Source organism: Ursus americanus, chromosome 24 (genome assembly GCF_024610735.1).
Source record: "Ursus americanus isolate L20-20 chromosome 24, mUrsAme1.1.p, whole genome shotgun sequence".
Lineage (NCBI taxonomy): Eukaryota > Metazoa > Chordata > Mammalia > Carnivora > Ursidae > Ursus > Ursus americanus.
In genome coordinates, this window is record NC_142150.1 from 4,986,893 (window position 1) to 5,009,323 (window position 22,431).

Sequence of the window (22,431 nt, forward strand, 5' to 3'; positions counted from 1 at the left end):
ACCACCATGCTCATTACAGAGTCACATTTCCCAGGCATAATCAAAGTGAATGGCCCAGTGCTGTGATGGTTATGGAGAATTAGCATGTAGAGTTTCCAGATTTAGCAATAATACACGATGGCCATAAATGTGCATTTCAGATAAACCATAGATACTTTTTAAGTAGAAGTACGTCCCATGCAATATTTGCTGGTCCGTGTGTCCCAATGTTTGGTACAAAGTGATATGGATCAGGCAAATGTTTGATAATGGGAGATAAAAGATTGTAAGGATTCCTAGTGAACTCGGGACATAGGACTAAGTCCTACACTATTTGTGTGAGAACAGTGGAGTCTTAACTGGTTCAAAAAGAAGAGGGTGAGGGGGCCTTCCCTCCGTACTTGCCTTGGCTCCTTGTGGCCAGGAACTAGGAGAACAAGTGATTGCACCTCCTCTCTCGGGGCATCTGTTGACGCTGCCCTGCCCTCTCTTTTTCCAGGGTCACGACCGCTGCGGGCAGGCTTTGCTGCGGATTGGGATCAACATGATGGCATTGCCTGGAGGCCGCCACCTGGACTCCATCCCTCCGCCGGGTCAGCGGTAAGTCCCATCTCTTCGGGCGAGGCCTGCTCCATCTGGCCTCTGGCTGAGGTCCAGCTCCAGGATCTTAAAGTCGCAGGTGGTCCCACCTCTCTGTACACTGTCCTGGAGAGGACGCTTAAGGCATTGGGGATGCTATGTTGACTCAGCAAATACTGACAGAACTGGGCCATGTGCAGTCCCCCAAGGGGCTGGGGTCTAAGATCCAGGCAGACAATGAAACAAATTGAATGAGGTGTTCTGCTAAGCTGGGGGGCCCCAGAGGAGGCTCCTAATCCCATCTGGACCAGGAGGCTGGAGCCGTTGTGGGCCCTTGGGGTTATGGAAAGCTCTCTCTGAGCCTGTTGAAAGGGACAGTCTACCCTTAGGTGTCTTCTTCTCCCCGGGCACCAAGGAGGGAACAGAGCGCAGAGCTGATCCTAGGGGATATTTAGTGCCCTGAGTTGGGTCGGAGGAGAGAAGTGGGGAGGAGGGAGGAATACACTGAGCAGAGTTGAAGCCCAGATGATGAGGTGAGAAAGGGGAGATGGGGGCACCAGAGGTGACTTCACACGGCTGAAAGCTGTGGGGGACCTGGCTGGTCCTGGAGGCCGGCACCAGAACCAAAGGGGAAAGTACCAGGGCAGTGAATCTGGTGGACAGCTGTCCTGGTTGCCCCAGGACTGTCCTGATTTGGGCCCTGAAAATTTTATGACTTTGAAAATGCCTCAGTCCTGGGCAAACCAGGCTCTTCGGTCACTCTCATGAAGGTTTGATCTGTGGAGGAGCTGTGCAGCTGAAGGCTCAGGACTTTCGCCTTACTTTTCTTTTTTTTTCTTTGTTTTCTGAGACATTCTGATGGGGCCATTTTGAGGCAACAGAATCCAAGCAGCCCTTGCAAGACTGTTAAGTCATTTTTGTTTTGTTTAGTATTTTTTTCTTACGTATTATAGGCATCACTGATATCTTACCTTTATTCTATCCGTAACCATCCCCCACCTGAATTATCACATGACTCATTTCTATATTGTTTGGTTTTTGAGTATATTTCTAAGTGTATGCTGCTTTTAAAATCAGAAAAAATGTTGACTCTTTGCTAAAAGTCTACTGGTAGTGGGTTACCCTTTATGAGGTCATCAGCCTGCTCCCCCAGAGTCATCACTGCAGCAGGTTTATGGGTATGACTTACAGCTCGTGCATGCCGTTTAGAATGGGAAACACTGTTAGAGATATAGCTAGGAATTTTCTGTGCATCCTGACGCTGAGAGTAAGGGATCACATGGGGTCCCAATTTTCTTTCCACACAGTGTGTCTTAGGCAGAACTCAGAGATGGTGAGAGGCAGACCCATCAGGATCCACGTGTGTTGAAAGAGCTGATGGCCTTTCATGGGGTGAGCAGCGGCCATCAGCTTTGAACCCATGACAGCCTGGTTTCAAAGGCAGGTTCTACCTCTTACTAGCTGTGTGGCCTTGTGCAAGTTCTCACACCCCATCAGCCCCTCAGTTCCCTCATGTATAAAATGGGGATGAAAAGAGTACCTACTGGGGCGCCTGGGTGGCGCAGTCGTTAAGCGTCTGCCTTCAGCCCAGGGCCTGATCCCGGTGTTCTGGGATCGAGCCCCACATCAGGCTCCTCTGCTAGGAGCCTGCTCCTTCCTCTCCCACTCCCCCTGCTTGTGTTCCCTCTCGCTGGCTGTCTCTCTGTCATATAAATAAATAAAATCTTAGAAAAGAAAAGAAAAGAAAAGAGTACCTACTCATAGGGTTCATGTGTGAACCGAAGGAGTTAGTGTGAGCAAAGTGGCTGTTGTGCAGGGAAAGTTACACAGGGGGCGCTCTTGTTCATTGAGTGCCTGCTGCAAGTCCGAGATCCACTGTGGCTCTTCCTGAAGGTGATCTCAGGGCAGTCTTCTAGAAATCCCTTCCCGGACCCCTCTTGGCTAGTGACCTTACTGGGAAAATAAGAAATCACCGATGGGACACTCCCAGCAGCTTAATATTTTAAACCAGGAGAAAGTGGAGCTGTTCTAGATGAAGTGGAATTGTAGTCTTCCTGGCTCCTGTCCAGACCAGGCAGTAGTAGATCAGTACTTGTGTACCAGATGGGCAGTGTGTTGGTTCAGAAACGCCTGGGGAGCTTCCCAGGTGCAATCTGAAACCAGCCTCTGTAAGCGGAGGGCAGGGAGAGACCAGAGAAACAGGCGGGCCACTCCAGACTGGTGGGCAGCAGGTTAAACAGGCAAGGGAACTTACGTATGAGGCTTGTCTTGAGTGGTCGCAAGACATGTGGATTCCACACCTGCCACCAAATCTTAAAAGTTTATACGGAGGCCTTAAGTGGGTTCAGGCATGTATACCATCCAGACAGTCTCAGCATCCCATCACTGTCTCAAGGTTGTGTCCCTGGGGCCCTCTGGGAGTGGGGAAGGCAAGCAGAATGCACATTCCAAGGACAGGGGAATGGCCAGGGTCCTGCACACGGGTCAACTGGTGGCCATGTCCTTTTGATGACCTCACCCAACACTACAGGGCTTTGGGACACTTCCTCAGAGCCTCGTAGGTCCTGGGATGGTCAGACCAGCGCCTGTGCTGGGGGTGGGGAAGCTGCTGTCACAGGGCAGTTTAGGACAGCGGTTAGGGGTCAGGACGGCCTTAACTTAATTCTTGGTTCTGCTGCTTATTAGTTGTGACCTTGGGCTTTAGTTTCTTCATATATGAAAGGGGGATATTTATACTTACATCATTGGGTTTTGATGAGATTTTAAGAAAATATGTATAAACACCTGCCTGCACACAGGAACTGCTCCATCAATGTTAAGCTCTCCAGATGAGAACTGGGTCCCTGGGATAGAGAATTGGGGCAAAGGTAAATCAGATCCTGGCACCCTTTCCGCCTTGGGAAAGGGTTTCTCTCTCTCTCTCTCCCACTTCCAATATTCTCAGAAGTTCTAAGGATACAAGGAAGTTAAAGTACATGACAATGATTTAGAAATTGGACTACTATTCTTTTGGAGGCAGGCTAGGGTTTCTAATTGATATTGTACAGACATACCTTGGGAGGAAAACCCTGGACTAACGTGACCCCAAGAGTTCTGGCTGGCCACAAAACTGCAACCTGAGAAGAGGTTTGCTTAGGAAGTCTTCAGCCCTGAAATTCTGATAGGGCAGGGTGGGGGAGCAGAGAGAAAGTGGGAGTTCTTTTAATATATTCAGAGCCTGGCCTGGCCAGAATATTGGGGGAATGCAGCCCTGGGCCTACCAGCCTATTAACTGTGTGTGTTCTGGGGGCGGGTGCGTGAATCGTGTTCCAAAGAAGGCTTATGTGTATTCACAGGATGTCAGAGGGGTTAATTTATCCACTCCAATGCTGCACGGTGAACAGATAATAGCAGCTACCTCTTCTTTCCTCTCGTTCCAAGCTCTAGAGGCCTCTGGAATGAGGAATAACACCGTAGTTATTGTCCCCACATAAATAATTAATGCCGGATAATTGACTTCTCTCTGCTGTGTTCCGCTGAAACTGAATTTCACTCTGAAGTGCCATTGTTCACTTCAATATGCAAAATAAATAAATACTGTCAAGTTGCGTGGGATCAGCCAACAGCTTGGGTGACTCATATGTATTAGGCCTTTGGTATTTGAGACCCTTATGAATAAATAGCATCAAAAAAGACCCATCTAGGCGCGGGCTCTGGGTAGAGAGTAGAGGGCAGGGCACCCTGGCGTCCCAGGTCAGGGGCTGGAATCCCATGCAGAATCGGCGTGGGTGATAAGAGAGGGAGTATTAGGGTTCTCAACTCCAACTTCATCTGAATCTCCTGGAAAGCTTTCAGATTTAAAAATAATAAACAAGCCAAAGAACAAAACCCTACTCTTGGAAACGTTAATGTGGGTCTAAGGGGTTGAAAGCATATAGGCCTTGGAATCAGACTTGGACTCAAGTCCTAGTGCTACTCCCTACTAGCCATGTGACCTTGGCTCTCGCTGGACCTGTTAGATGGCATTCTGTGTGCTGATTGTTATCTCTATTTTGCAAATGATGGGTCACAGGTTGGGTTCTCTGGGAAGCGGCCTTTGGAATGGAGTTGGGAGTTCAGGGTGGTTATGAGGGAATGCCTTTTGGACCAGCACCTGGGAAAGGGAGGGACAGAAGCAGGACCGGGAGGAGGGAAAAGATGAGCTGAATGACTTCAGCTACCCTCACAGAGAGCTTCGGAATCACAGTTTTGTTCATTGGCTAGGGTGGCAGGGCCTTCATTCACGTCCCACTTGATATGTCTTTCAAGTGGGCAGCTGTGGCCAGGGCATGACCTTAGGCGAGGTGGCTCCGAGACAGTCTGAGGGCCTGACGGCTGGAGGCTGTTAACTAATGATACTCCCAGCAGCTGGAGGCAACAAGTCCTTCCTTAAAGGGGAATCTGAGCAGCACATACATCTGCCCCATGGGGAAACAGAGGCTTGTCCAAGGTCAGAGCTTACAAGGAACAGAGCTTGGATAGGTGTTTCCAGATAATGCTTGAGCCTGAGTGCTGGTCAATACTCTTTTCCACCGTGTTCTTGGGGGCATCACACAACAAACCATTCACTCATTCATTCAGGTCGTCATTTACTTGTTACCCTTCCACAGAATTTTTCTACACGTATGTATCGAGTGCAGATTATGTGCCTTGTATGATGCTTGTGTGCTTAAGGACATGTTGGTGACCACATTGGACCTGGTCCCTTCCCTCGTGGAGTGTACTGATTTGTCTCTTGACCTGATCAGTCCTGCGTGTGTGCAAGGATACAACTCGGGTCTTTGGTTTGGGATCACTCACTGTCAGTGACTCACTTTCTCACCTGCTTTCTGTTCAGCCTGGAGTCTGAGATGAGCTGGGATGGGTGCTGCTGCAGCTAATGGCAGGCAGCCTCCTGGATGGCCTGGCCTGCTGGCAAGGAGCCGTCCAGCTTCTGAGCCACTGGGGGCCACCGCAGGCCAGCCTGTCTCCAAGTAGATAATGGCTTGCATGTGTGCACCCCTGGTCTGTGGCTGGTTTTCTGCTGCTGGCCTATTTTCTATGCCTGCGGTGAAATGTGCAGACTGTAATTGTCAATGGGATAATTGGATATTTTTTCTGTTGTTTAAACAGAAAGGAAGGCCAATCAAAGTTAGAATCGAATTCCCTCACTTCTGTCATCTCCCAAGAGAAATCCACAGAAACACAGGCATGACCTTGAGAAGGCAGAGGGACAATGATTCAATAGTTATTTTTAGGAAGAGAGATTGGGTTTAAACTCCCATACAGTGCCAGGAACTGGGCTTAGAGAAGCGTCGGATGTTAGTGCTGGAAGTTTCCTCAGATCCCATCAAGATGGTGGGGAAACTGAGGCTCAGAGAAGGAAATGGAGCTCTCAAAATACTCTTTAGGCCCCCACCTGACCATTTGTGGAATCCTGAGCTGTTCCTTAAGCTGTTTCTAGAAGTGCTGTGTCCTAGCCCCAGTGGAATTCTCATGCAGCAGTGATCTGTAGTAGACACCAATTTCATTCATTCACTCATTCATTCAAATGAGATTTACTTTGGATTAAGAATTTCCTTTGGACCAGGCCCTGGGTTGTAGGGTAATGATTTATGTAAATGTCATCACCCTACTCAATGATAAATGTCCATGTCCCGAGGACCGAGTTATGTTCTGATTCATAGCTGTGCTCCTGTGATTAGAATGCATACAGTAGGAGCTCAGTAAGTGGTTATTGAATGAATAAATATTTAATACATGTTTGATGAATGAACGACAAATGGCTGAGAAGTCTCAGGTGAGTGTGAGAAATTAAATTAAATGGCTTGGATTTTGTTCCTTTCCCCAAGACACTCCTATCTCCAGCAAACTACTCTCATTCTTTTTGGTAGAAAGTTGCTGCTTGGAGGGAAAGAGTAAGCTAGTTTTATCTTGATTAATTTAAATCCTCTTTCTGAGTGGAAGCCAAAGATTTAATTGGTTGATGGAGTCAGAGAGCTGGAGAGACATTTTTTTTTCTTCTAAAGAAAAGTAATTCAGAAATATTTTTAGTCTTTGGTTTTATGTTTACTGGGAAAAAGTCTGCAATTTCATCATTAAATCTCTTGCAGGAGAACACAGTGCAGTGGGGAGCATGGACTAGAAACCAGAGGCTTCCCTCCCTCCCTCCGTCCCTCCTTTCTTTCCTTCCCTCCTTCCTTCCTTCCCAGCCCTGACCCTCCACTAACCTGCTGTGCGTCATTGGGCAATCCTTCTTCCTCTCTGAGCTTTAATTTCTTCTTCTGAAAATGAGGAAGTAGGCAAAAGCTTCCCCTGGGACCCTTCCAGTTCTAATATGCTAGGAGTTTGTGAATGAGTTTTGGATAGTCTATCTCCTTTTCTGGATAAAAATACCACACGTTAGTGCCTAGGGCTGGGAAAGCAATCCCACTGACCAAAACAAGGTCTTCTCATTCCTTCCTATGAAATGCACAAAGAGGTCTGGTGTTTGCCTTGAAGCTGGGATGGAAACTGCAAGACATACAGGCGTGGAAGCCCCTTCCAGCATCTGAGGGTATGCCCTGTTCAGATTTTATGGCAGCCCCTTTGTGTATCCAGGAGAAATGTTCTATAGGGGAATAGGGTGCCCTGCTTTGGTGGGATAGAAGACAGATAAGTCCATGAACCCCAGGACTCCAACGTGTTTTATAATTTGAAGTCCTTGCTTTTGACTCCATCTCCACGCCTCTGGTTGCACTTGGGCTTGTCATGTTCCCAGTATGTGGTCCCATGCCTCCGCTCCTTTGTACAAACTGTTTCTTCCATCAGAAACCCCATCATCTTCCAACTCTGCTTCCTCTCCTGAAGAACTCGAAGGCACTCTTTCAGTGTTGGCCTGGGGAGCTTTCTCAGATATCATAGCTTGGACTAAGCATCCCTTCTCTCTGCTCCCACAATTCTTTCCGCTTGCCTCAAAGTGCCATATGCTTATTTACATTCATTCATTTCCTCATTCTGTAAGCGCTTGTCAGTGCCCGTGATGTGCCAGGTGCTGTGCTGGGTGGAAGGAATGTGTCAGTGTGCAAGGTCCTACACTCCTGGAGATCCTCCTCTCACCAACCCACCTCTGTAATCCCAGCACCTAGCCTAGTGCCTGGCACATTGGGATGCTCGGTAAAGTTTGGAAGCCATTACTAAGTGTTCTTGGCATTGTAAAGTGTTCTTTTTGCAGAAAACTCTCCACGCAGCAGGTAGAATAGGGTAAGGCAGGGGAATCCAAATTCCGGACTTTGAAGGAATAAAGTTCCATTCTAAGTGAAAAGATATTAAAATGAGCCAACAAGAGTGTAGGCATAGATTTCCATAAACTGTTGACCCCCAGCATTTTGAGGGAGCACTGGATGCCAGGCCAGTCGGGTTAGCTGGAGATGAGGAGCTGGTATGAGCAGCTGGGGGTCAAAGCATGGGTCTGCTGAGCTGGGAAAAATTGTTCCCTTTGGCATCTGAAGGGTCAGCCACAGTTACCTTTCCCCAGTGATGGGTTTTGATGAATGAAGGGGGCAATGTAAGAGACAGAAGCAGAGGCAGGGCAAGGAGGGGTAGGAGGGGACCCTTTTGCAGCTGGAAGTTCTGAGAGGGTCACTTCCCCCTCTGTTTGCATGGTCTCCGTGGTTTTCCTGCTCTGATAGCCCTTTCAATGCAAACTTGTCAGAGGTATGTGATGATGGGGCCAGTGGGCCAGCAGTTCTGTCCTGAATTTAAACAACATGCATCCAATTCTCTCCCAGAAAGAAATCAGGCAAGGGCTTGAAAATGACTGGACATGCCTTTGTCTTTAATGATTATAAGTTTTAAGAAGGTATCGATATGTCATGGAAGGGCAGTTTACCATAGTAGAGAGGATGTTGGCTGTGCATTTGAGGGTTGGAATGTCAGCTCAATTGTTGAAGACATCAAGGAGCATAACATAATCATAGCAAAGCTCTGGTCTCAGATTGCCTGGATTCTTATTTCTACTTCTCTACTGTGTATCCTTGGCCAAGTCACTTAACCTACCAAATCTCAGTTATGTGGACCTCGTGGGATTATTTTGAAGGTTAAGTGAGCAATTAAGATTGATTTAAGCCCTTAGCACAGAGCCCAGAACGTAATAAGCACTTGATCCTTGTTAGCTTTATTATCACTATTAGCAGTGAAGTCTTAGACAAGTCATGTAATGCTTCTAAGCCTCTTTCTACATCCATAAAATGGGGATGATGCTCTCCAACCATCAGTGTCTGTTAGGGGCTGAAGGAAAGAGTGCTTGGTACATGGAGGGTGCTCTATCGTTGATAAGCTTCCCTGCTTGCTGGGTGAGTAGTTAATTCCCCCTGACTTTAGAAATAGTTTAGGGGCCCCATTGTTTCATACTGCAGTTTCTTGGTATGAGACTACACTCTTCCCTTCCCCTATTCCAACTCCACCCTGGATAATTCCAGCTTAAAAAAAAAATCATCCTACCAGTACCCTGGTATGTCGAGATGATTGTGGTTACATCTGGCGTGTTTGGAATCTGCCAGACTGCAGAAAACCCAGATTTTAGGCTTTGGTCACCTTCTTCCAGATGTCCAGGAAAGCCGCCATCAGAGAACAAGGGGGTTACTCAGGGAGCAGGCATCTGCTTCTCTCTGGGGCTCTGGTGAGAATTGGGCGGGCTCCTGGGAGTCCCATTCACTGTCTGCCTTGCCCTCGCTGCTCCCCAGGCATGGGGGCAATCTTGACAGCATCAGGCTCAGATTCCAGCTCGTGATGGAGACTGAGAAAATCCAACCCCAGTCCTGGTCCCTGGCCCCTCAGGCTCCTTGGCCAGAGACCCTACGGTGTCCTGACTGTGGTGGTTTTCCACCATGAAGGGAATATGACTTGTTGCCAGCCCATCTGCTTTGACCTCAATTTTCAATTCCCTTCCTCTGTGTGAGTAATCAGATCAGTCGTTTGGACTTGGAAAGGAAAGATTTCATGCATAGGGAAATGGCAGCTCGAAGTTTATGGCTGAGGATGGTTGAACCACTGGGAGCTGCGGGGTTCAGGGCCAGCAGGCAGTCTCCACCACACAGCGGGAGCTGCCCTGTGTAGCCAGACTTTCTATGTTGGGGTCAGTCAGCAAATCCAATAGGAGAGGTGGAGCCCAGAGAGCTGAGAGCTAATGACAGAGAGTCGGGCAAGCTATGCAATTATGGGATGCTCAGTAGTAACGCAGTCCAAACCTTAATAAGCTGCAGTCCCTAGACTCCAAAATTGAGAAGAGCAGCTCATTATGTGGCGGCACGGTGGCCGAGGCTGGGAGTGGACCGACTTGTGGCAGGGCCATGCTGGGTTCACCAGGCCTAGTCTCCTCCCTGGGAAAGCTTGGGGCGTCCTTGATGGACCTCTCTGTAGGGCCTGCCCGCCCCCATCTGCTGTGGCCTTGTGTACCACACTTGTCATCATGCCGTGCCCTAGAACCAAGCAAAATGAGAACTAGTTCTTCCCTGCTTGGGTTTTCTATCTCACCCAGACCAGACACCCAGGAGCCAGCCTTGCTCCTTTCCTTCCTTCACCCTCACATCCTCTCCTCTCCCTCCCAGACCAGCCACTTCCTCTCCTGTCTCACTGCCAAGTTCAGGCTTCCATCCTCTCTCTGCTTTATGCCCACCAAGCTCCTGGTAGGTCAGCCTTCTGTCTTGTAGTTAACCTCACTCTGGTCCAGTTTCTACTAACTCTGCACAATGGCGTCACGGCCCTGCTCTACAGTGTTTTCAGTGGCTCCAGATTGTCTTTAAGATTAAGTCCAAATTCCTAATCAAGTCAGGGTCTTTGATCACTTTGCCTCTATCTTTCCCTTTAGGCCCTTCTCGGCCACTTGCACAGAGGCCCCCCATGGTTGAGTCCAGTGAAACTCCTTGGCATATTTCTATTTTTATGCCTCTAGGCTTTTACATGTTTGTGCAGAGGTCTTTTTGCCCTTGTCATCCTGGCCAGCTCCTCTTTCTCTAAGAACCAGGGCAAATGTCATTTCCTTTGTGTACATATTCCCAGGCCAAGTAAGGCCTTCTGTCTCCTGTGGTCCTTGACCATCTTGCTCACTGCTTCTTGATGGCTCGTGATGGCCGGGTGGTGTTTAGTTGATAAGAGCAGAGACGCAGACTGGGTCTGAGTAATGGCTCTACCACTTAACTCACCATGTGACCTCTTCTGACAGAAGTCTCCTCGTCTGTAAATGGGAGCAGTAATAGTTTCTCTTTCAGATTGCGGGCGCGGGGGGGGGGGGGGGGTAGATTGAAAGAGATAATACACAGAGAGGGCTTACAACACTGCCGGGCTCATTGCGCGTTAGCTGCTATTGGAATTACCACTAGAGTGGATTCCTGGTGCTTTCTTGCCTGTTGGGGGTCTTAGCTGAGCTTTGTGAGTGCTGGAATCTTCTCCTGGTTAGTTTTGTCCTGAGCTCCTAGGACAGGCTGGTGAGCAGGTACACAGAAGGCACTGGGACATCAGGGCTCCAGGCATGGCCCCAGCACACATTGGCTGTGCGGCTTGATGGGACAGGCAACTTCTGGCCTCTGCCCGTAGGGGCCCTTTTGGAGGGCGGTGCCTCATGTGGAGCCCCAAGGTGAAGGATCTTTGGTCCTTAGAGTCTGCCTACAACTGGGATAGAGAACCTTAGTCAGAGCCTGAGGCTTGGGGGTGGAGCGAGGGTGTAGTGGAGGAAAGGGGTCCTAGAGGTGGGGACTGGAGGCTGAATCTATAGAGTCTTGCCCATAGTGTAGTACCAGCTCTTAGAAAACCCTCTAGTGGTGATTTATCTACTGTCAACTGCATTTTCTAGAACTATGCAGAGGTACCAGGATGCAACTGACACCTTCGATCTGTGAATTCTCCTAAATGTTCCACTTTGGCAAATGAAAAGACTCTCCTTAAAGGAAGGAGAACAGAATGGGAAAGACAAAGCTGAACCCTTTTCAGTCTACACGTCAGGCCCTGTGGGAGAGCTGTGAAGGTCGAGGGCAGGCTAACAGTGAACTTGTGTGTGTATGTGAATGCATTCACAATTTTTACCTGACGGTGCTAAACATGCCATTTGGACAGGGCATGGCCTTTCCTAAAGCCTGGAGTAGCACTTAAGCATGCAGGGTCTGGAGTGGGATGGGCCAGGTTCAGAGTCAAACTCTGCCCCTTATCAGCTGGAGGATGTCAGATAGTTCATTTTCCCTTTCCAAGCTTCAGTTTCTTTAACTGTAAACATAAGACAATAAGAATGCCCTCCTTGCAGGGTCATTATAAGAAACAAATAAGATAATACCCATGAAGCCATCCACATGAGAGGTGGCACCAAGCCTAGCCTCCATAAAGGTTGGCAATAATGATTTGAGGTTTTATCTTGCCCCTCACCCCAAGCCAGTGAGGCCGCACCACGGTACTGGTTATTGTTATACCCATTTGATTCCTAGTTCAGTTCCAGAAATATACACCGAGCATCCTCAGTGTACCAGGTCCAGTGCTAGGGTGCCATGTCGGGAGCTCGTGACAGACACAAGCCCTGCCCTTAGAGTCCAGTGGATAAAGCAGATGTGAATCCAGTGGTGAAACAGTCAAGGCCGGTGTCACAATGGGGGAAAGACGGGGTGCTATAGACATGCGGGACACGTGGGACATAAGCTCCCCTTGGAGCAACATACTTCAGCAGAGACAATTAGGCATGATTTCAGGGGTGTATGGGCATCGGCAAGGTGAAGAGGAGATGGGGAGGGAGGGGCCAGCCTGTGCAAAAGGCTGAGTGGGCTGGAAGTCACGACAGAGGCACTGAAAGAACTCTGCGTGACTGGAACAGAGGTTGGGAATGAGGGGGAAGGCAGGTCGGGACCACGACTCCAGGGAGGCAAGTGTCGTGTGCTCGGGCGGCAGCTATGAAGAGGCGGAGGTGGGAGGCGGCCCCAGGGGACGGTGTGTCATCAGGTGTTTTTGCTGTCAATACCGTCATCCCGGCTCTCCTACGTACGCTGGCAATGCCGAGACACACATGGAGCCTTTTAAGAGGTTAAAAATGAGTCATTCCTTACTTAATGAAAGGCCAGGGAATGTTAATTAGCACCCCCTTCTCCCTGGGGCACATCTAAAATGCCTGAGTTTGACAGAGTTAATAAGATGGGCTCTGAGTCATCAGAGAGTGGGCCGCTGTCAAATGAACATACCGGCTTATTGGATTGGAAACAGTTACCTGGGGCCAAATTCATGTTCCTTGGCTTTCTGAAACAACAACGCACTCCACTGGGGTCCTGGACAGACAGACAGACTGGGGGCTGGTGAGGACACGGGCTTTGGAGTTAGCAGACCTGGAGGGACATCTAGGCTCTGCCATTGACCTCTCTGAGCCTCAGTTTTCCCTCCTCTGTAAAACAGGGATACTAAATAGTGTTTCTGTGAATTCAAGACAGAGATTGTCTGTGCAAGCACTTGATATGTGCTTGGCTCGTGCAAGGTACTCAACATTTTCTTTATAGCATACTTGGAACTATGGTAGGTTTTTTTAAATTGATTTTTTAGAGTGGTCAGATTTCTTCCCTGCCTTCAGACCCTCTTATAGATTGATGGAAGGCCACAACCTGGAGAAATGGAGGGGGCCAAGTGACTATAGTGGCGTTACCCACACCCCCTTTGCAAATTGCTCCTAATTGTTAGCTTTGGGGTATATTGGTGGGCCCCATTTCCCCTAAGCCATACTCCTGGAAATATCTGAAATGTGCATTAACTCTCTCTTACCGTGTTATACCAGAGAGTTTAATGAACAGAGAATGCTATGGTACACATATGTCAAAGTGGGTAGGGTAAATAGTGGAAGTGGGGATTTCTGGAAAACAATCTGAAAACCCTTTCCAGTGCTACAGGATGGGGCAGAGGGTCTTCCCCAGAGATGGCAGAGAACACAGAGATCACACAGGGAAAGAGACCAACCCCAGCATAATGGACGGGGGCAAGAGACATTTTGCAGAGTCCACTGTAGGAGAGAAATCCTCCTTCCTGGTTCCAGCATTGCCCACATGGGTCAGTTGCAAGTTAGGAACAGGACTTCTGCGAGCTGCCCAATACCACATGGCATGAAGGCCCTCCACTGGCAGTGTGAACTCAGAGCAGTTAGGGATGGAGAGTTGCAAAGCCCCGGTGCACGGAAAGGCCCGTGGGATTCTGGGTGGATCAGAAGCAGGGCAATGAAAACATTGGAAGGTTTGAACAAGATTAGAGAAGCAACATTTCCTCTAGCCCCAAGTGGCTGGGGCCTCACCAGGGCCTTAGCGAGGAGGGGTTAGAAGTTAATACCGTAACCACACTGTAAATTATTTATAGCTTGTTGCATAAATAATTGTGCTTAAATTAACTGTTTAGTAAACAGTTTACAATTCACTGCATAGCAAGGTTAAGTCACTCTAAATAAATCTATGTGTTGTTTTTACAAAGCCCTTAGTGAGAGAGGCTTCCAGGTTGGGTTGTAGAGAGGCTTAGGGGCTAGGCGACCCAGCTGACATCTGGTGACAAGATTCCTTGGATGCTCTGGAGGAATGCTCCTCTTTATTATGCAGGGGAAACCTGGAGTGCTCACCATGGCTCCCAAGGCCCCACGTGATCTAGCCTAGATCTGAGCTCCCATCCTTCTCTCATTCCCTTGCTCCAGCCATGTTGATCTCCATACCCTTTCTCAAACAAATCAGGCATACTCCCAAGGAGGGCGTTTGCACAGTCTGCCTCCTCTACCTGAACTGCTCAGTACCCATACCTCAACGCGGTCGATCCTCCCACCATCCAGAAGCTTTTGCCCAGGCCTCACTTTCTCAGCGAGCCCGACCATTCATTTAACATGGCGGTTACCTCCCTACCTCCCATAGGAACAATCTCATCCACACTTATTCTAACTAAGAGAGAAATGCTTTTAACATATTCTATCCTTTTTCATTCGTTATATTTATTATTATTATATTTATTGCCCCCTGCTCTAGGGGGAGAGGCAGGGACAATGTTTGTTTTGTTTACCAGTGTATCCCAAGCAGCTAGAACAGTTCCTGCACATAGTGGGCACTAAGGACTGAATGAACATTCAGGGTGGGATTTGTGTGAGTGTGTGGGCCGCACACCCCGCGTGGATGCTGGGAGTGCCTGGACGTTTCTGGAATGAAGTGCTGCATGAGGACAGTCCGAAGAGAGAGGGGCTGGACTCCAAGCAAGAGATGGGCCCACTGGACTCAACATGCCTCAGACTGAACTCTTCTGAACTTGTTTCTCCTGTCTGTCCTGTGCTCAAGTGAAAAATTGGGCTCATCCTTGTCCCTTTTCATTCATCATCTGCGTGAATCAGTGTCCAGTATCCAAGATCAAGGACCATCTCGAATGATTGTCCTCCAACATCCCAGCTCTGGTGTCTCTTCCTGCTCACCTCATACTCGAAAGTCATTTTGGCTGAATATAGTCTTTGGCTCCCATTTTATTTCTCTGCGTATTTAAATAAGTCGCTCTACTTTTTTTCTAGTATCAAGTGTTGCTGTCACAAAAAAAAAAAACAAAAAAAACCTGATGATAGCATAATTTTTTGTCCCTTACAAGTAACATGCACTTATTTCTAAATGCACAAAATATTTCCTTTCTTTCTTTTTAAAAGTCCAATGCTCTTACTAGACTATGTCTTGTATGTTTGTTTTCATGCACAGAGTATGCCCTTTCGATATGTAGTTGGAACAATATTTTTTTTCCAGGAACATTTTCCCAGCTCATAGCTTTTCACATGCATTTTATTGCTGTGTTTTGGATTCCTCCCTAGGGAACACACACACACACACACACACACACACACACACACACACACACTCTCTCTCTCTCTCTCTCTCTCTCTTTTTAAGTAGGCTCCACACCCAGCATGCGGCCCAAGGCAGGGCTTGAACTCATGACCCTAAGATCAAGACCTGAGCTGAAATCAGGAGTTGGATGCCCAACTGACTGAGACACCCAGGCGCTCCTCTCAGGAACTCTTATTGTATGTATGTTCGATCTTTTTTGCCCATCCTTAATCTTTGTCACTTTCTTGCAAATCTGTTTTTATCTCTTTCTTCGTTTTTTAAAAATTTAAAACATTTTTTCCTTTTTGTGTTTGATTTTAAGGCATTATCCCACATTTTCTTCTTGTTTAATCTTGCTTCAAAGATAACATTTCCTGTTTATGTCTACTACTTTTCTTACTTAAGATATCTCCTTTCTGAGGTTTTGTGCTTCTCTTTCACATCTTACATCATTTTTTTAAAATTTTAAGTTCATTTTGAACTAGTACATTGCGTTTCCTCCCGTTTTGTGAGACCATTTTCCTGGTATTCTCTCATTGGAGGGATATTATTTCGTTATTTATTCTCTTTTTAAAATGATTATGCATGGGATGAGACTTCAGTAATTTTTGTGTTGCTTCTTTTTACGTGAAATTAGTTTTCATGAACTTTTAGAGGGAGGCGGGGCTCAGGAAAGCTGTTCTAATTTGATACAGCTCTGTCTTTGTTTTTGTGTGAGTTTCAAAGTTGGGTGATCTGCTGTCTGAGAGCTCCAACTTTGCTTCCACCCCTTCCATGGATCTCTCACCTTTGCCTCTGAGGTCCCGGTCCTGCTCAATTCTGATTTTGCTCCCAGAAGTTTCTTCTCCATGTGGCACTTTGTTAGAGAAGAGATTCCTGCTGGGTCTGCTTTGAGAATCCTTGGCAGGTGCCTTGCAGTCACCTGATATTGGAGAGGAAAATCCCCTTCTAGTTTCAGTGACTATTCTAGAATGGTCATGCTGTACTTTCCAATAAATACCCAGTGACTATGGGGGGTTCTCCTCTCTCATATTCATCAGACACCACCTCATTCGTTCCTTCTTCCTCTCGGACAGATGATGCCGAGCAGGTCTTATATCTGTGAGTGGTTGATCCCCACCTGCTTGTATTTTGAGGTTTGTGGGGCTATTTTATCATCTAGTTTTGTTGTAAATTTTATCCACAGGGTTTTGGTTTTGTTATCTTTGTTGTTCTGTCAGCGTTTCATGTGGGGATTTAGAGAGATTTAAAAACTGCTGTCATGACAGCCATCTTCCCAGAATTTTCCTTATTTCTCTACTTTGAAGTAATTAAATTCTGATGCTACAGCTCCTTTAGCTGAAACTTCTCTAATAAGAGCTAACATGTATAATACTTCCTGTCAGGCATTTTTCTAAGCAAGTATATATACATATTTGCATATATGCATATGTATGTATATATTCACTTCACTTAATAATCACGAAAAGCCTAGGGGCTGGGTATTATTGTCATTTCTACCAATGAGGAAACTGAAGCACAGAGAGATTAAGTAACTTGCCCAAAGTTATGCAGGTAGCAAGTGGCAGATGGGGGATTTAATCCAGGCAATCCAGCCCCCGAGTTCACGCTCTGATGGGAACAGTGATACCCACAGAAGCCACATGATATCTAGAAGACCCAGTGGCATGCCTGGCTCTGATGGTGGCACAATGGTGCCTAGAAGACACAGCAGTAAGAGAAGAGGTGGTGACTGTGAGCAGCTTGAGATATTTAGTGGAGTCAGACAGCATGACAGCCCCCGGAAGAAAAGGTAGCTATGCTGGGTGGGCCTGGCAGGACCTGACAGCCACGGAAAACGCTAGTGTAGGGGAGCTAAAGGAAGAAAAGATGACGGATTTGGGGGGGAATCAATAGTTGACCTTTGAACAAAATGGGTTAGGGGCACCCACCTGTCACACGGTTGAAAATCCACATGTCACCTTTGACTCCTCCAAAACTTAACTACTAATAACTTACTATTGACTAGAAGCCTTACTGATACCATAAAGTCGACTAACACATCATTTGTATGTTACATATAGCCTATAGTGTATTCTTACAATAAAGTAAACTAGAGAAAAGAAAGCATTCCTAAGAAAATCATAAAGAAGAGAAAATATGTTTACAGTACTGCGCTATAAAAAATCCACATATAAGTGGACCTGTGCAGTCCAAACCTGGGTTGTTCAAGGGTCAATGTATATAAGATGAACTCTGGGGACTCCAGGAAATGCTTGAGATGTGTGGCACATGGTGCTGCGATGAGAATGCTGTTGGGTTACATTTACTTATATCTGTCTCTCCTCTTAGGTGATGTGAGTGTCCTCAGGTCAGGGACCAGCACAAAGCCTGGCACATGCTCAGTCAACATCAGTAGTGCTTCAATGAATCAGGTCAAGCAGGGATGGTCTGACAGGCACTGCTTAATGTTTTAAGCCTTATTGAACTGGGGGAGGGTATTTTGTGTTTGTTACTGGTGTCCTATGGGGACAGGCACTTCCCGTGGGAGCTAAGATCTCCCTTTAGCCACTCCCCGCCAGGGCTTGAGTATCTATATCCACACCTTACCATTTGCCTGGAAGTTCTGAGAATTGGGGCAGTGGTTGCTAGGGGCCCAAGCTTTATGCAACCAGAGAGCTGCTTAGTGGAACATAGGAATGTTTGTAAAATGACTTGTACAAAGGGTTTCTCTGGTTTTCCTGACGCCTGCTCACGTATTTCTATTTAATACAGAAGTTTTTATTATGGTGTCTTTTGTAGAATGTAGTTACTTACCCAACTCTTAAACTTGTACCACTTTGCAGGGAACTCACCTAGACTTTGTCTGACACACCAGCCAAAGATAGAATCCACATCTCCTGAAATGTAGTTCAGAATAGGGGATTGCTGAGTTCAGGGGCTTCCTATGCGTCAGGCCAGAGCACTCATGCTCATCTTGTAACACCCCTACAAGCCCAGAAAGTATTTCCAGCTGGTGTGGCAAGGCTTAAAATCCATGTTTCCCAGGCAATTTCTGGTTTACTTGATCGCTTAAATATTTACTGATCCCTACCATGTGTCAGGCCTTGTGCTGAGCGCTGGTGATGCTGAGGGAGGTCAGTGCCTGCCTTTGAGGATGTCTCAAAGTTGGTGGAAGAGAGAGACAGGTGGAGAGACTGTAGAGTGTGGTCAGTAGGTAGACAGTCTTTGGAATCAGGTTGCCTGCAGGGAGTTCTGGCTCTCTTAAGTCATATAAGTCTTCTGTACCTCTGTATTTTCATCTGTAAAATGGAGACAAGGAAAATGTGCACTTAATCAGGATAATAAAATAATGCAAGATAATTATACAACGCTTGGGGTACTATAAGGGTCCAATAAATATTAATTACTACTACTGGAAAAGGGTTTCCTCTGCTTTCAGAACTGCTTTTCATCCAATTCTCCATTTTTTAAAATCAAAATACAATTATATTATAATTTCAATGGTTTAGTTGTAATTTGGGCAGCTTGGGTGCAAAGCATACTGGGTAAAATCAGATTTGGTGGGGGGTGTATACATGCCTTGAGCAGCCAACCCATTACTCCTCCACCTGCTGGTGGGTCAGAACCTCTTGATGTCCTCCCAACCCTATTGGAGTTGGCCCTGGACCTAAGGGGGATGTACCGGCTCGATGGGGCCTGAGGCCTAGTCACTGAATGGGGTTAAGAGGAGGCAGGGATGTATGGGCTTACTAATCTGCTCTGTTTATTCTTCTTAGCATGTTTGTTTGCTCCTTGGGGGAGAAAGAGGAGGTATCTGTTTAAACAATCTCTAGAAATAGAAGCTATTTTAAGCTCATTCTTAAAGAAAACCAGATTCTACTTTTCCCGAAGGCACCCCTGTCTGTCCTCGCCTCTGTGGCCGTCACCCTGGAAGGCGGCTCCTGCCACCAGGCAGCCAAGAGTGGGTTTGGCCTGAAAGCAGAGATTGCATCTCTGGGGCCTGGGATCTTGGTCCGCCCTGTACCTCAGAGCGGTAGGCAGAGCCAGTGGCTCACAGCTTCCCTTCTTCCTCCTGTTGCTCATAAGCAGCCGCAGACCTCTTTGCTTCTTCCTGTCTACCTGTGTTAAGGCTGTCTCATTTTGCTCTCTGCTCCTCAATGTCTTTTTTTTTTTTTTTTGAAGGGATGTTAGAGTGGGAAGCAGTAAAGCAAAGAGGTTAAGAGTAGACTCTGGAGTGAGAGACACCAAAGTTGCAATGTCAGTGCTACTACTTTCTACCTGGGTGATTTTACCTCTCTTATCCTGGTTTCCTCATCTGTAAAATGGGGATAATAATACCGCTAATGCAGACACTTGTCTTGAGGAGTAAATGAAAAAAAATTCATGTAAAGCACTTAGCACAGGGCTCAACATGTGGCATGTGCTCAAAAACTTCTGGCTATTATGATAGTAATTACTGTAGGTGCTGAAGGGTTCCATGGGGCAAGGGCAGCAACGAGCACTAATATTTTTGAGCATTTCTTTATGCCATGCAATGTCCCAAGTCCTTCACATTCACCATTTACTGTAATTCTTTCATCTACCTGGTTAGGAAGGTTCTGTTATGTACGGGTAAAGAAATTGAGGCTCAGAAAGGTTAAGAACCTTACTGAAGAGACTAACATGTTAAGAAGGTCAGGATACTGGTTATCCTGGTTGGGGAGTGACCAGAAGGGGGCGCAAGGGAGACAACGGGATGCTGGTAATGGTTCTTATATGGTTCCTGGGTGCATGAGTGTGTCGACCTTCTGAAAATTCATCAAACTCTAGCTTGATATTATAATTTGTTCACCTTTATGTGCATATGTTATTTCAATAAAAATTTCAGAAAAAGGAAAAAAAGCAGCAGTAGCCTGCCTTCGGCCACACAGATTATAAGTAGCAGAGCCAGCTCTTAATGCCCCCACATGCTAACGTATAAGCCTTGTTGGCCTGGGCCTGTGGAAGCTTTCTGTATGCTCAGGGCCCAGGGCCCTTACGCGGTAGGCCGTTCCATCCCCAGGGATCTCTGGTTCAAAGCCTGTTCAGGCAACTAAGGAGGGAGCAGGATCATCAGGAGGCATCTGAGGGCCTGGCTGCCCAAGGGAGCCTCCTTGGTGCAGATCCAGGAGGCCTTCCTGGGATCAGCCATTGGTGGGCTCCAGGGAAGATCATGGGGCCAACTGGAAGACAAAGCCAACTAGGCTCGCCATGTTCCTTTTCCCTGAGAGAACAACTTTCTAGCCCAACCGGGGACCCCCTTTCCTTCCACTTCCAGGTTCTTTGAGGAAGCCTCCACTCCTGGCTTCTTAGCTAGGTTCCTCCTACCTGTCCACTGGAGCTTGGATGGATTGCTTCAGTGGACAGCCCAGTGGAGCGTGGTACCTTGTCCAGGTCTTCCTCCCATGAGGCTCATGACGCAAAGCCAGAGAGACAGCCAGTTTCAGCCTGGGCTTCTGTTTGGGAAAGAAGCAATGGGAATGCAGTTCTTCCTGGGGGGATGGAGTAAGGAACCCTCAGGCCTGTCAGCTGGATTCTGCCTTTCTCCCCAGAGCCTCATTTCTTTAAAGAAACTTTCAAATTTTAAAATAGTTTTAGATTTACAGAATGTTGTGAAGAAAGTGCACACCGTTCCTCTATGCCCCCCCCCCCCCCCAGGTACCTTCATCGTTAGCATCTCCCGTGAGCACGGTACATTTGCTACAACTGAGGGACCGTCACTGGTCTGTTACTATTAACTAAACTCCAGACTTTATCGGGCTTTCACCAGTTTTCCATGAAACTTCTGTTCTGTTTCAGGACTCCATCCAGGAGATCCTGTTAGAGTTAATCATCACGTCTCCTTTGTCTCCCTTGGCCTCTGACAATTTCCCAGTGTTACCTTCTTGTGATGACGCTGGCGGTTTTGAGGAGTACTGATTAGGTATTTTGTAGAATGTGCCTCAGCCGGTCCCTGAGGCCTTTCTCATGATGAGACTAAGGTTATGTGTTTGGGAGAAGAAAGCCCTTCTCATCACATCCCATCAGAAGTACTCATTGTCAACACGGCTGATGATCAGTCAGGATCCTCTCGATCATTTGAGTAGGACGGGGTTATGTCGGGTTCCTCCACTGCAAAGTTACTTCTTTCTCCATCCTCTTTCTATACTTTTTACTTTGGGATTGAGTCATTAAATGCAGCCCACGCTCAAGGCCCACCCCAGCTGTTCTGAGTCATCGAGTCTATCTGATGCAAGGCTCATAAGTACACACAATCATCTGACAATTTGCGCAGGTAGAAGAGACGCGCAAGCTCCAAGCCAGGCTTCCAGACGCCGCATGCAGCTAATATAGACAGACACCTAAATGAGTTCAGATCCACAAACACAGACACGCACAGGCCCAAATAACGCAGATACTAGAGAGATCAATAGTTTTGTCATTCCATTTCTCTTACCGGCCAAGCGATAAATCAACTAGGATTTTAATTAACACAGCTTCTGAAATCCCACTTTCTTTCTAGTTCTTAAAGATCTTAAAGGACAAGAATGCAGTATGCCTCTGTGTGAGCTGGGGGTGGTGGGGGTGACAAAATGGTGAGTCCGGTATCTAATCAGGCCACCCGGGAAGGACCCAGGCCAGGGGCAGTTTGGTGGCACTGATTCCCTTTTGCCCCTTTCACAGACCCTTTCATGGCTTTTCCATGGCCCTTTCCATTCTAGGCCTGAGGAAGGGGTGGGAGTGAGTCCCACCCAAGGGGTCCAGAGCTCTTCCCCGCTCAGCACCGCAGGCTTCCTCTGTTTGCCAAGTGCTGGTTCCCAGGCTCCATGATTTAGCAGCCTTGCAAGCCCTGTTTTTGGGAGGAGGGAACAGCTGAAGCCCAGGCCACCACACCAAGAGAGAGCAATGTAACATGCATCTGCTACTGACAGAAGGAGGAGGAAGGATGCTAGAAGGACAAGAATGACAGCTGTCCACTGCAGTGTTCATGGAGTAAATGAGTCAGTGAATGAATGACTAGTTCGTTCCCTACCCCTTAGAAGCTCTTAGGTCAGTCTGCTTCAGCTCTCTGTCTCTA

The 22,431-nt window shown here is 47.3% G+C and overlaps 1 protein-coding gene across 2 annotated transcripts in view; it reads left to right on the forward strand.

Annotated features, from left to right (window-relative positions):
- The window catches only part of INSC (INSC spindle orientation adaptor protein), a 121,237-nt gene that overhangs the window by 30,003 nt on the left and 68,803 nt on the right, over positions 1-22,431 (forward strand). For both annotated transcript variants that reach the window (XM_045796550.2, XM_087855296.1), the window contains exon 2: positions 479-579. In XM_045796550.2, the coding sequence (XP_045652506.2) occupies positions 524-579 (56 nt within the window). In that variant the 5' untranslated portion in view covers positions 479-523. The remainder of the gene's footprint in view (positions 1-478; positions 580-22,431) is intronic.